The 14,384-nt window shown below is 40.9% G+C and overlaps 1 protein-coding gene across 1 annotated transcript in view; it reads left to right on the forward strand.

Moving 5' to 3' along the window:
• The window catches only part of ngfrb (nerve growth factor receptor b), a 66,688-nt gene that overhangs the window by 38,218 nt on the left and 14,086 nt on the right, over window positions 1-14,384 (forward strand). Inside the window, exon 5 of the mRNA XM_067245590.1 lies at window positions 13,398-13,558. Coding sequence (XP_067101691.1) covers window positions 13,398-13,558 — 161 coding nt within the window. The remainder of the gene's footprint in view (window positions 1-13,397; window positions 13,559-14,384) is intronic.

Here is a 14,384-nt window from a genome sequence, read left to right on the forward strand (position 1 = left end):
CTGGATGAGCAGCCATCATAGTGGACATATTGTGATCTATCAGATAGATACGATCTAAACCGCTGAAGTGACGTACCAGAAATCCCAAAATAGTTCTCCATACGTTCCAAGAGAATCTCATGATCCACCGTGTCAAAAGCTGCACTTAGGTCTAGAAGAACCAGGACAGAGATAGAACCCGCGTCAGAGGCTAACAGTAGATCATTGACTACCCTGGCTAATGCAGTTTCAGTGCTGTGGTGGAGACGAAATCCAGACTGGAGAGGTTCATAAAGCTGATTTGAGGAGAGGTGCTCAGTGAGCTGTTGTGCCACGGCCTTCTCTAAAATTTTGGAGAGAAATGGCAAATTAAAAATTGGCCTGTAGTTGCTAAGACAACCTGGATCCAGGTTTGTTTTTTTAAGAAGGGGCTTAATAATAGCCTGTTTGAAATCATTGGGGACTTGGCCAATTACAATAGATTCATTAATAATACTAAGCATGGGTGGTCCAATAATAGGGAGAAGTTCCCTACAGAGTTTAGCAGGGAGGGGATCGAGAAGGCAGCTAGTGGGTTTCGAGGAGTCTATCAGCTCGATGAACGCTTCCATAGAAATAGGGTTAAAGTGAGTGAGAGCCTCAACATGCAGCATGCTTGGTATAGGGGAAAGTTCAGTGTTGATGGCCACTCCTCCAGGACTAGTCTGTAGTTTGTCCCTTATTGCATAGATTTTTTGGTCAAAGAAATCTAAGAAATCATTGGGAGAGAAATCTGAACTAACACAGAGTGTACTTTTCTTAGTGAGATTTGCAACAGTATCAAATAGGAACTTAGTGTTGTGTTTGTTCTTACTAATCAACCTAGAGAAATAATCTGATCAGGACCTAATGAGGACTTGCTTGTACTCCATTAGGCTGTCCTTCCAGGCCAGGCGGAAAACCTCCAATTTAGTGGTACGCCACTTATGTTCTAGTTTTCTAGTGGACCTCTTAAGAGTGCGGGTTTCCTCTGAATACCATGGAGCCAGTTTCTTGTCCTTTCTTTTCCTTGGTTTGAGAGGGGCAACAGAGTCTAGGGATAGCTGAAGAACCAAATTCAGATCCCTCGTTTTAGTATTTAATACCTCAGGGTTCCGTTCCAGAAAGAGAGGTAACGAAACCTTTTGGTAAGTTTCCATGGTAACTTACTTCGTGAAACTAACCTGGGCTGCGTTTCCCGATAACGATGGATCGTAGCTGTTACGAGGGTTCTCTACGATCAAAATAACGATCCATCGTTATTTCTTACGTGTGTTTCCCGAACATGCTTTAAGGAGAACCATCGTACGTGTCTCTTAAGTTGCACTTAACAAGACGCTGTCCATTGTACTGAAATGTGATTCTTCTGACGCAACTTTAAGACTTAAAAATGTAAACGTTAACCAAAATATTTGACGAATTACGGGACACAAAAAATATTTTCTGTCGCTACAGAAAACTTACAATTTATTATAGGATACTTATTTGAGTACTTTTCAATGTACATTGTATGATGCTACATGAAGGCAAAGACAATAAGGTGAACGTGCAAACTATGCTGCATCTGAGTTTTACACCGGTGTTAGGAACCTGCAATCAGCGACACAGGATGCTAAATACCAATAGGGGAGGTCTTGGAAATTAAGTGGGCTTGTCTCCAAATTGAGGTGAGGAAGCTCTTGTTTGAAGAGATGAAGTTCACAAGGCCCTCCATTTCTGTGCCTATTCTTCTTCCCTATCAACAAGGTAGTGTCAAATTTAGGTTACCTTATAGCCTAAGCATACAATGTTTATTTAAATTAAGTAAAGGCTGAATTGTGTATTGTATCATATATTCAGAGTTGCCTGTCTAATCCTTACATGTTTACCTTATAGATCCATGTGAGCAGGAGCAGGGAGAACAAACTCCACAAAAAAAAATATTTCTCAAATTACTTGTGCCTTGGTTTTGAACTCTTCTTGATAGGCTACTCCACTTTCCATAGGCAAATATATATATATGAGTCCTATATTTACTACTTGATTGAACTACAAGGTTAAAAACCATGCATATAAATGGTATCACACATGGCATGTCCCAGCTAGCAGCCTAAATAATTCAATGTACAAATACAAGCATCTCAATCCAACATATTTACTGTCTTATTTTCTAGTGCTGACTATATCTACAATCTTGCATAGGCCAAAAGCTTTCCCAGACCATGTTTGCAATCTCATAATTCTCACATATTGGCCACAAATGACATTGTGACAAATGACAAACACATAAGTAATGAATACCCCGTGTCTTCAACATGGAATCATTGTTTCTGACATGAATAATCAACTCTACTTTAAATGATGGTTGATCAATTATACTCATTATGAGTGTAAGATATGTCAGATGACATCATGATATCATGCTGCTCCTGAACCACATAGAAGCAGACATGCAGAGACTAACAAGGAGGTCCTTTGCACTGACCCCTGCAACCCAACTACTGGCAGTGTTAAGGTTCTATGCCACTGGCAGTTTTCTGGAGGTTATTGGAGATGGACATGGGCTCTCCAAGGCCTCAGTGTCAAGATCTGTGCTGGCTGTCACAACTGCATTACTTTGCCACATCCTAGATGATAAGATGTAAATTCTGGAGAAGGCAGGCCGGAAGGAGTCACGACAATTATGAAAAGGGTTGACTCGGTTTTATTAGCTCGACGTCGGATCATGCCACCAATCCACAACAGAGTGGCTAGCATGAGTGAAGACTCTCTTTTACAAGAGTGCTTAAATACAGTATCTGGACATGTTCAAACATAGAATGCACAGAATTGCTTCCTTAACGGGTCTTCAGTGGTCAGTACACTGATACACTAGAACGTTCAACATGTGAAGTGGTCGTTAATCACATAAGCCTTATTTGTACATGATTTTCCTCACTGTCTCCCCACTGTCTGGACTGCATGCTATATTCTGCTCAGAGGGAGCCTCGCTGTATGACCTCTTGACCTTACAGAGACACAAGCTGTACATGTACCCAGAAACTCTGCCTTACACTAGACCACATCCAATTCCCCACAACCAGAGGGGACAAGTCTGCGGTGCAGGACTTAGGCTATCTTCAATGGCTTTTATGATTTTTGTACGAGTTTTCACTCCCTCCCAGCCCCTTCACCCTGTGTGACTTCCCAGTCAACCCTGTGGAGTGTTTCCATTTCCTGGGCGCCACCATCTCCTAACATCAGGCTCGGCTCTGCCACCAGCCTCTTCATCCACCGGGCTTGGCGTGCTACCAGCCCTATAATTCTAATAAACATCTTCAATGTTCAATTGTTGTTGTGTTATTGTACTTGTAAAAGTGTTACGTTAATGCTTTTTTAGTTACTATTGCACATTACAACAGCCATATTTCAATTTTATAGTACTTTGAATAAGACTGACATTTGTTTTTTAAATACCTTCATTGCATGCGCCAAACCCACCAAATAAAATTATTTTGTGTAACCTAAATTTACATGAGAAAAAAACGGATTCTGATATTTTTTCGGCACTTAAACTTGTATGGTTCACTAAGAAATATCCCAGTTCCAGCGTAACTGTTGAAAAAAGAGAACCAAAATAATCTTATTTTCCAGCGGAAGTAACTTTCAGCATTAGTCTAATGTAGTTTTCATGGTCGGCCTACGTGTGTCTCCACTGAGTCTCTGCGCTACGATGCACTTAGTGATCTACGACTGGTCTGGAGCTCTCGTTAATCTACGAGGATTTTCAAGTGCCTCTTTAGCTACGATGGTTTCGGGAAATGGCCCGTACAACTAAGATCCATCGTACGATGGACTCTACGATCAATTTAGGCTTATGGCCGAATTATACTACTCCGACTCCGTTACGGACAGACGGACGGACGGAGTTGGACGGATTGGTTGAATTTATAGTACTCCGAGGGCTGTGGGTGCTGAAAACAATTCACCGCCAGAAGAGTAGGTGGCGCAACGTTTTTTTGTAAGTCGTCGTCGAGTGTTTATTTACCTAGGTTATCGAGAAAGCGGAGCAAATTAAAAAAATTGCCGTTTCATCAATAAAATAAGCACATTTTCAGCAACTACACTGTTTATTTCTCGTCCCATTTTAATTCAGATGCTGATTTACATGTACTGTTTAGCTGAAATATGAATTGTGAAAAGTTACAGCAATGGCGGTCAAAGAATTCGGTTCGTCTTGTTGGTCACGGCACCGCCCCTGACGCAAGCGGTTCTTAATACGGACCAATCACAGCCAAGGGGTATCCATAAAATGACGGACGGACAGACGGATAGTCAGGAAAATCAGGAGGTGCACGTAGAGCTCTCCGAGGGGCTCAGAGAGGGCTCGGAGAGGGAGTTCCATGTCGGAGAGGGCGTTCCCTGTGTCCGTGAAAACGGAGTAGTATAAATCGGCCTTTACGATGCTTTCGGGAAACGCAGCCCTGCTCGCTAGCAGGTTTTCCATGCCAAACTCGTGTTTCTACCTCTCCCCTCCCACTTTCTGAGCCCGATAGCGTTGGCAGACATGGGTTATCCTTTCCTGGTTCAGTCGACCGATCTCAAACAAAATTTAATTTGCTTAGTTATATGCCGGGAGAGGATTTTAAGACTGCGATTCCATGCGCTTTAATTCCCTGGTAAATACCTAGGTTAATGTTACAGTTTCCTGTCACAATCTGTAATTTATTTTAGCAACATTCTCAGCCCTTAGGCCTATATGTTACTCGCCGTGGACGTGCACTCAGAACTGACCAAATGCTTTTTGGCACTGAAATAATGACAAATAATTGAAATTGTATTTGGTCTTCTTCATTGCCTACAAATAGAAATCTAACAATGAGTATGTTTATCGGCTATTGTTCCCAGTGTGCGAATTATACAATGACAATCGGGAGGGTCAACTCAGTGCCCCCCCCCCCCCCCCGGAACAACGTTCACCCCTGCCGCCGCCCCAACCAACTTAACGGCAATGGCACACACGCACTACAAACACTATTGTAGTCATTTCTTTCTGAAATAAAAAAGTTGATCTTTACAAAACTACCAGAGGAACATATCTGACTGTTCATCACAAAATACGGTAGTTGGAAATCTCTCCAGATTCTGAAAAGCAATGAGACAGATAAATTAAGCTACTATATTGCTTGATACAGAGCTAACGATAGCTGTCTTTTAAATTGGTGGGTGGTTAACCATGTTTCTATCATTAACATTCTTGTGAATATTATACAGCTAATTGCCATTACAAATACATTTGTGACAGATTTTTGGGGGGTATTAGATAACTTGCCTTTCTTGAACAGTGGCGGAACTAGAGTTTTATACATGGGGTGGCCAAGGGGTGACCAAGGCTACTTCAGGGGGTCCAGAGTCTTGGGTCACTGTTTTCATTAATATATACAGTATAATCTGGGTCTATAAGTGCTGGAACATCCCAAATATTTTTGGAAAAAAAGCTCAAGCACCAGGGATTTATAATAGCATTTCTGTGTTACAGAAATAACACAGTGCATAGTTTATTTACAAAACAAAGTGAATTTTCACACCCAAAAAAACACTGCAATTTGACTTGACAGGTAGCAGAAATCAAGCAGAAATGGACTTGAAAAATATAAATAACTTGGTGCCCAACCACATTACAAATTTACAGTATAATATTTATGTTCATATATATCATGTTAACTAATAGCAAAGAAAGGTTTTGAAATTGTCCAAAACAAGACCAAATTAAATCTGTGTGATAAGAAACCTGTTGGATGTATAATTTTAGAATGTCAGTGTACAAGCTATTACACAGTGCAGGTATTATTTATTATACCTACTAACACAGATGTAAACACAATGTTAGGCTAAATTGGGAACAGATCTCTCGTCTATCTGATTACCGTATTTTTCGGAAAATAAGCCGCATCGTGTATAAGGACCCCCCCCCGCCCCCTCTACAGCATTGTGTAACACACTTCGGTTGTGGATGGTATGTCCAGAAATAAAGCCAAGTCACTCATTTAGTGGCAGAATCCATTGTTATGTCTACAAAATTATTTTAGATATAGTATAAGTTTAGCTAACTTGCAAATCCTGAGGATAGCCTACTGTAGCAGACCTTTCTATGTGACAACGGACAAGGCTGTTTTGTCCCTCGGGAGTTGCCGTAGGCTTGGTGCTGAAAGCATTTGTGAAATCAGTGAGGGCTGTTCGAAAAGCGATGTCAAGAAGAACAGTGGTAAAATACAAGTTATGAAAAGAGACCGAGTCCGTGTCTTATTGTCCACACGATCATATACAATTAGATCTAAAACGAACTTACAAAGAGCTCGGTACACTACCAAAGTTGAATTAGTAAGGTTGTTAGCGATGCTAGCGTTATTTTGCTAGAGCTAGCTAACCTTTAAAATTTCACTGGGTCTTGCAGCTGTTTGATTAACTGAAATTATTATGAAATGTTATGTTCTACTAGCCACAGGGGCGGAGCAAGGGATGTGTCTCAGGGGGGGCGGAAACTGATTGGGGGGCCCCCTGTTATTAATATTTTGCAGTGCAATAAAATATAACAATAAAAAGTAACCAATAGCAACCTCTATTGTGAACAGCACATATTAGCCTATAATAAATTTGTTCAGTCATCATAGCCCATAATGTGCGAACAAAATGTAGGCCAGTTGGCTCGCATTCAGCCTTCTTTAGAATCTCTCACACACAGTATACTGTAGGCCTACACAAATCCATGCATAAAATGGGTTTAATGATCTGTCCATTTACCAAATACATTATATTCAAATTCAATGAAGAGGTCATAAGCCCCCCAAAATGAAGTTAAAGACAGAAGCCTAGTCATCCTAACAGTGACAACTTATAATAAACAAACATAGGCCTATACAACAATTCTTTCAGCAACAATTTGGCTCGAGCTACACGCGCGAACCAAGCTCCCATGAAAAAAAAACGAGTCCGCAACACACGCATGACGCACACTGCAGTAGGCCACCTACAGCCAGCATGCTAAAGTTAAACTCAAATTCCATTAGACTATAATCATTTTCTTTTCCGAACTGACATGTATTGGGATATTCAAAACCAGCAAACTCATAGCCTACACACAGATCAAAACACAAACACATTATTTAACTTTAGTTAGAGAATATAGCCTATGCAGACATGAAACATAGGCCACAACAAATGCCCTTGCCTATTTAAATCATCATCTGTCCTTATCGTTAGCAAATCTGGCGATTACTTTGTTAATGTCAATCTCGACGTCCTCTCGATGCACAGCAGTGCTAAGTTGGTCAGCCGCTCCTCTCCCATGCTTGATCGCAAGAAACTTTTCAGACGGCTGAACGTCCTCTCTGCCATATAACTGCTTATGGGAATTGTCAAGTAAATGCGATAGAGAATGGAAAGGTTGGGGAAAGCACGGTCCATGTCGTTGTCAATGAGAAATGGTAGGATGCTCTCCACCCAGCTGCTAGTCCAAGCACTCGTCCTCTCCAAGTTGGACTATTGCAACTCTCTGCTCGCTGGTCTCCCAGCATGTGCAACCCGCCCTCTTCAGAGGATTCAGAACGCGGCGGCCCGCCTGGTCTACAATCTACCCAGACGCTCCCATGTTACCCCGCTCCTCATCTCTCTCCACTGGCTACCTATCATGGCCCGTATCAGATTCAAGACCCTGGTATTGACCTTCCGAGCAGTGAACGGGACTGCACCCGTCTACATCAAGTCTCTCCTGCAGCCTTACACCCCCACCCGCCACCTACGGTCTTCTTCAGACAACCGCCTGGTGGTCCCACCGCTCAAGACCGCCCGGTCCCAACACAAGCTCTTCTCCTGTCTGGCCCCCCAGTGGTGGAATCAACTCCCCACCTCCATCAGAGACACTGACTGTCTCTCCACCTTCAAGAAAAGGCTCAAGACTCACTTGTTCCGGGAGTACAACGGTACTTAGGAACGGTTCCCTTGACCTGATGTTAGTTTCCTCAAGGATCACAATATTGTTTCATTACTGTTGCTTGCTTTTTTCCACAGGTACACTTGCACTTATAGCTGTTCATGTTGTTTAATTGTAACTGTTTAACTACATGCTCTTATGGTTCTTCCCTTTGGCACTTACTTTGGTTGTTCACAATGTGTGCTTCATGTTTTGGCTACTCGCGATGTTTTTTGGCTATCTTGTTGTTATGATCAGTGACCTATGCACTTTGTAAAGCTCTCTCTTGGAAGTCGCTTTGGATAAAAGCATCTGCTAAATGAATAAATGTAAATGTAAATGCTGTGTGTGTTTAGTTAATGTTTTTCCATGCTCAGCTCACGGTACATAGTAGCCTACGAAATTTAACAAATTCGTCAACCACATCATCGGCCTTAGACAGATCCTCCGAATAGAACTCTGCAAGCAGCATCGCGGTGACAAAAATGTTTCGGAAAATGTAGGCCTATATATATTTAGGAAAACTGTCTACCATGGATACAATCAACGTTTTGTTGCCAAAGAGAAATTATGAAAAAAAATACATAGATCGGGGGCCCCCTCGGGTGCGGGGCCCGGGGTTTTCGGCGCCCCAGCCCCAACCCCCCCTCCGCTACTGACTAGCCATTTGCCTACTTTAGCAAGTCACTGTATTTCCAAGCCCTGATAGTGTAACTGAGACAACACAATAGCCTAAATAATTCCTCTTTCAAGTAATAAGCCCCCATTCAAGTGTTGAGCATTAAATTAGCTGCAAGGTCTGTAGAGATCTTGAGACGAAGCCACTTTTTTGTTCTAAAACCGGATTATAAACTGCTTCGAAATATAAACCGCACAAGCACAAGAAAACTGTAAAATCGGAGTACAAGCCTACTGTCTGTCTCAGTTTGTCTGTTATTGGAGTCGAAGTTCTAACATTAACTTACACAGCTACTGTACGCTAATCAACATCGTAAAAAAAATTCTGGAAACCTAAACCCAATGCAAACCTTAAAACTTACTTCAAATATTATGCCTTTTTCAATCGCGAAAAGAGCTTGTGGAGCTGTGGAAATATTCTCTATTCTGCTGTCTTTTCTTCTTATTCTTCTGTATCTCGCAACAAACGTCTCTTCGATTTCAATAATGCATCGCAAAGCAGGAAAATAAATGCTTCTTTCAACAAGAGGTCAAATGAGATGTCAATCAGCATCAAATTTCCAGTAGCGAATTACATTTTGGGGTGGCACCCGGGGTGGCCAATCAGATGTCAGGGGTGTCCAGTGCCACCCCGAACACCCCTCTGGCTCCGCTACTGTTCTTGAACTTTCTCACGACGCGGAACGTACCGCTACGTAGCTACACTGAGGTGATTGAACCAGCACACTGCCTGGTCACTCACGCTGTTTCTTGAGTTGTATTGGGCACTTGTCACTCGCGCTGTATTTATTGAGTGAATTTTGACTAGATGGCAGTCAGTGTAATACTGTGTGTGATATTCCCTGCCATAAAGTCAACATTTCTGTGTATCGCCAACCTGTTACTGAATGAATATGGTAATATATTGTAATATTTACGATTACAGGTAAGAACGATATATAAATGTATCGACCCCCCCCCGACCTGTGGTTTTTACCTCTTTTAGGGGGGTCCGAGCCCCCCGTAATTCGCACACTGATTGTTCCTACAATTTACATGATTCATCTGTGACCATGTACCGTCCTGTAAGTGGTGTTTCAGCAAATCTATTTCAAGATTGTATGGGGTCAATATTGGCCAAACAACAAAACTAATTCCCCTATGGTTTGAAGGAAGATGGGAAACTGAACAGTGTATTAACATTAACCAAATAATGCCAATACCTACCAATGGAATTACAGTTATTTGACTCTATGGGTTAAATCAGAGCAAGAATGGTCAAAGTAAGGTTAAATAATATAATAATTTAATCATATTGCAAATGAATGAAATCAATGAAGGTTAACTCTTACCTACTCTACCATGATTATTGTAAACCAGAGATAGAAAGCCAGAGCTGAGGAGAAGGTCTTAGGAGATCAATAATTCCACAGATGCTTCACAATGCCTTTTATACCCCAGAACAACTAAACACCACAATCTTGACCCTTACTTATCAACATGACTAGCAATGCTACAGTAAGTTACACAATGATGTGTTGAGACTCCATCCAGTAACTCCCTATTTTACCATATGAGAGGTGGGGGCAGGTTGATAGCCTTACAAGATCAGCCTTCATTCTTCTGCCCTAAGTACACCATCTCTTGTTCAAAATTCAGCAAATTCAACCATTAATATTCATATAGGCTATTGTTCCTACAATTAACATCACCTGTGACCATGCATCCTCCTGTAACTGGTGTTCCAGTAAATCTTTTTCAAGATTAGCCTTTATTCTTCTACCCTAAGTAGGCCTACACCATCTCTTGGTCAGTTTTTGGCATTTTCTTCATGAGGTGCAGTTTGTACAACTCATTTAATTGTAACTGAGAATACATGAGATTGCATTACATTTCACAGTTGCAGAACATCTCACTGTATACTGCATCCATGCTCTGTTCAACAGGATCAGAATGTGCAAATCGTTTTTTATATTCATTATTCTCATAATGTCAGTGTAACTGACAATTCCACACAAACCTGTAAATAAAAGTACACAGGGAGAGAACTACCAGTAGCTACCATACATAATTCTCTGCATCCATTTCTGCGGCAGCAGTCAATGTCTCTTCGTCATCTTAATCATCATCATCATCATCCTTTGATGAAAAGCATTCTGTTGGGGGGGAAACTACTACTACAAGTTGAAATAGGCACCAATTGATATTTACTTTGTATCATGTCGAAAATGATTAAAACCAAGGTGACGTCGAGGCTACAATCACAAGCGTATAGCCTAAGCAAAATATGTCTTAGCTGTTCGTAGTATGTTTTTATATTTAATATAACATTGAACATGCTATTTTATTAAGTCCACCACTTTTTCTCCTGTAATATTAACGGACAGTGGGGTTAAATGTTCAATGTATGGACTGGCTATTACATTCAAATGTATGCATTGACTTGGCAGTTTGTCTCCCACTCCAATTGAATACGCTGCTACAGCCGTGTTGCTTTTTTTCCAGAATATGTGCTCAGATTGACCATAAACACAAAATAAAAACTTATATCTGAAGTGTGATGAAGTAGGACCACGTTTTTTGTCGCCGGGTGCCATGGTGGATCCTAGTATCGGAGCTTCATTGATGTTGACTTTTAATAGTTCTCATTCCCACGCTTAACTCAGAGTTGACTTACTCCGAGTTGAGTTAACAAATTCAAATCAGCTTTTCTGGAGCCGAGTTTTCTGAGTTTCCCATTTTAGAGTAACTCAACTCAGAGTTTAGGGTTAGGCTCAGAGTTTGTTAAACCCGCTACCTGGAATACCCCCCTGATGTGTAACGAGCTACAGTTTGGTCACAGAGAAAGTAACCTAATCCCCAGTGGGAAGTACGGCGGTGGGTCTGTCATGTTGTGGGACTGGTTTACTTGAAAAGGCCCTGGAGGTTGTAGGTCAAAACCTCTACCAGGAGGCTGGGTCATTTTTGGATCGGTCAGCAGGACTATGATTCAATGATATGATCTATCAAATCTAAATGAAAAGGTATTACTGACCAAAGAATCAATCACAGCTGTTTAGAAAACCTGTGGAGTGATCTGGAGAAGACACCAGCCCAAGGACACTGGAATGTTTGTGTGCGGTGGAATTGTTTCCAATACTTTTGTATGTGTTTTTGAATCTCATTAAAACATTTCATCGGGAAAATGTTTGTACGCTTTTTTTTTTTCACAAAAAAAAAAGCGTACAAACATTTTCCCGATCTGACTCAATGGCTGCTGGACATTGCAGATTCAGCCGCTAATAGCCTACTAATAATAAGACTCGTATCACCAGTCCTGTTGTAACCAAATGCCGATGGTATTTAGTATCTCTTACAATGTACTACAAATTAAAAATATAGTTTGTTTAACATGCAAATCATCAGAGCGTGCTTATCACTGCCTGAAAACTTGCAGTATGCGAACTTACGTAGAAGCTGAGTGGGGAACGGTGCAACAGAGAAAGATTTTGTTGTCTTGGCAACAGAAGATAATGTCATTCGATTTGGATGTGATTCTTATAATAGGCATATTCATTTTTCAACCCAGCACGTTAGCATGAGCGAAGTAGGCCTAGGCCAATTTACGTTTTTCAGGTGGTAGGCTACATCATATTCGACGTTGAACTATGAACAATAAACCGTTGTTGGCAGAGTTTGCATTCAACGTTTTTCGAGTCACCCGGTACTTTGTAAATGTAAATGTACTTTAATGAAATGCTGCCATACCACAGATTTCTTTGCAATTTTGACTAATAACACCGACAAAGTAGGCTATGGCAGAGTTTCCCTTACAAAAAAGAAGTAAACTTCAAGTTTATTTTGTAAGTATACTTACACTTAAGTATACTATTATCATGTTACTTAAAGTATACTAGCAGTGTACTTATTTATATACTATTTTTGTACTTATTTATATACTATTTTTGTACTAAGTAAACTGAATTGGCCCACTTTTTAGGTCACTTAGTACACCTTAAAGTACTTATACTGTATTTCAAGGTTTACTTCTGAATACTGTAAAGTAGCCTGTGTAGTGCACTTTCAGTTTATCAAGTATACTTCCTAAAGTACTTCAAAGTATACTTTGAAATACTCTAAAGTAGCCTGTGTAGTGCACTTTCAGTTCATCAAGTACACTTCCTAAAGTACACATTTAAAAAACGAAATTCATGAAGTTACATTTGTATTTCGAACAAACGGCAAACTTATCAGCAAATTTTAACACTATTTACCGCATTGCATCATGGGAATTGGGGAAAAATTAGATAGCATGGCAATGAGCCATGCTATCTCATTTTTTCACGTCGTTATTTCGTGCTTCAGTCAGTTTGACAGTATAACCTTCAAATGCATAATGCAACCCTTCTGTCTGCTTCTTTCTCAAGTAGCTTTTTCTTTTTTTCCATTAATACTCCAATTGATAATTATTAGTATAAGATTATAGGGCTTCAGAATGTTTTGGCAGTAATTAAGGTTAAGAGGTGGTGCCCCTAAGAACTACATACTTAATTATAAATTAAGTATTGCAAATCTTAAACGAGCAAACCCCGCTACAACAACATAACGTTAAAAGACCGGTCCACAGAACATCTGTTTTTCCAAATTTGGGATTCATTGTTTGCTTGCCACACACTTTTACTCTGTTTGTTACCCACAATCTGCCTCCTTGTTTCAACATTTCTCCACCTTTTACTACAGTATGTTTGCTAAGCAATTGCAAACAGACTGACTTAATATTGATGCTTTATCTCCAAATAGGATCTGAATTGATTTAACCAAATGTGTTCTTTTGTAGGTGGAACAGCTGTAAGCAGAACAAGCAGGGCGCAAACAACTGCACAGCCAATGAAACTCAGAGCCCATCAGCGGAAGGAGAGAAACTGCACAGTGACAGTGGCATCTCTGTGGACAGTCAGAGCCTGCAGGACCAACAAGGCCCGAGCCACACACACACAGGTAGAAACACGCACACACACACAGGTAGAAACACGCACACCCACAGGTAGAAACACGCACACCGACAGGTAGAAACACACACACAGGTAGAAACACATACACTCACAGGTAGAAACACACACACACACAGGTAGAAACACGCACACCCACAGGTAAAAACATGCACACACACACACAGGTAGACCCACGCTGATGAAGAAAGTGTTTTGTCCGTCTTGTCATAAACGGAGTGACTAAGTTCTGTTGAGTTCTGGATTATAATACGTTTTTATCAATCTGCAGATTGGGAGAGAAAACCAGACGTCTGACAGCTTAGGTCTCAATCAAGTCTCTCTCCGCTCTGAAAGCCGGAGGACCATCTTTTATAGGGCATAAGAATGTAAAAATAGATAGTGACAGTCAGGCAGTAATGACGTTACAACAGTCTCAGAGAAAGAGATTCACTGTTCCCAACACAAAACAACTCTCAGACTAGAGTGTTCATAGTTTGAGCTCTCCTTGTAGTCATGACAAGGGACGTTTAGCCAGTACTTTCTCCTGACCCCGAACATCTATTAACCTGACACATAGACACAATATACTCATATTTATAGCAAGCTTACATGAGAACGTACTAACTAGTATCCAATGACTAGTTCTATTGATTAGTGAATAATGTAAGCACACAGGAAATCCCAATTTCTTCCACAATGCGCGCACACACACACACAGATATACCCATGCACACACACACAGGTAGACCCACGCACACACAGGTATAAACACATACACCCACAGGTAGAAACGCACACACACACACAGGTAGACCCACGCACACACACACACA

This window comes from Osmerus mordax, chromosome 10, assembly GCF_038355195.1.
Source record: "Osmerus mordax isolate fOsmMor3 chromosome 10, fOsmMor3.pri, whole genome shotgun sequence".
NCBI lineage: Eukaryota > Metazoa > Chordata > Actinopteri > Osmeriformes > Osmeridae > Osmerus > Osmerus mordax.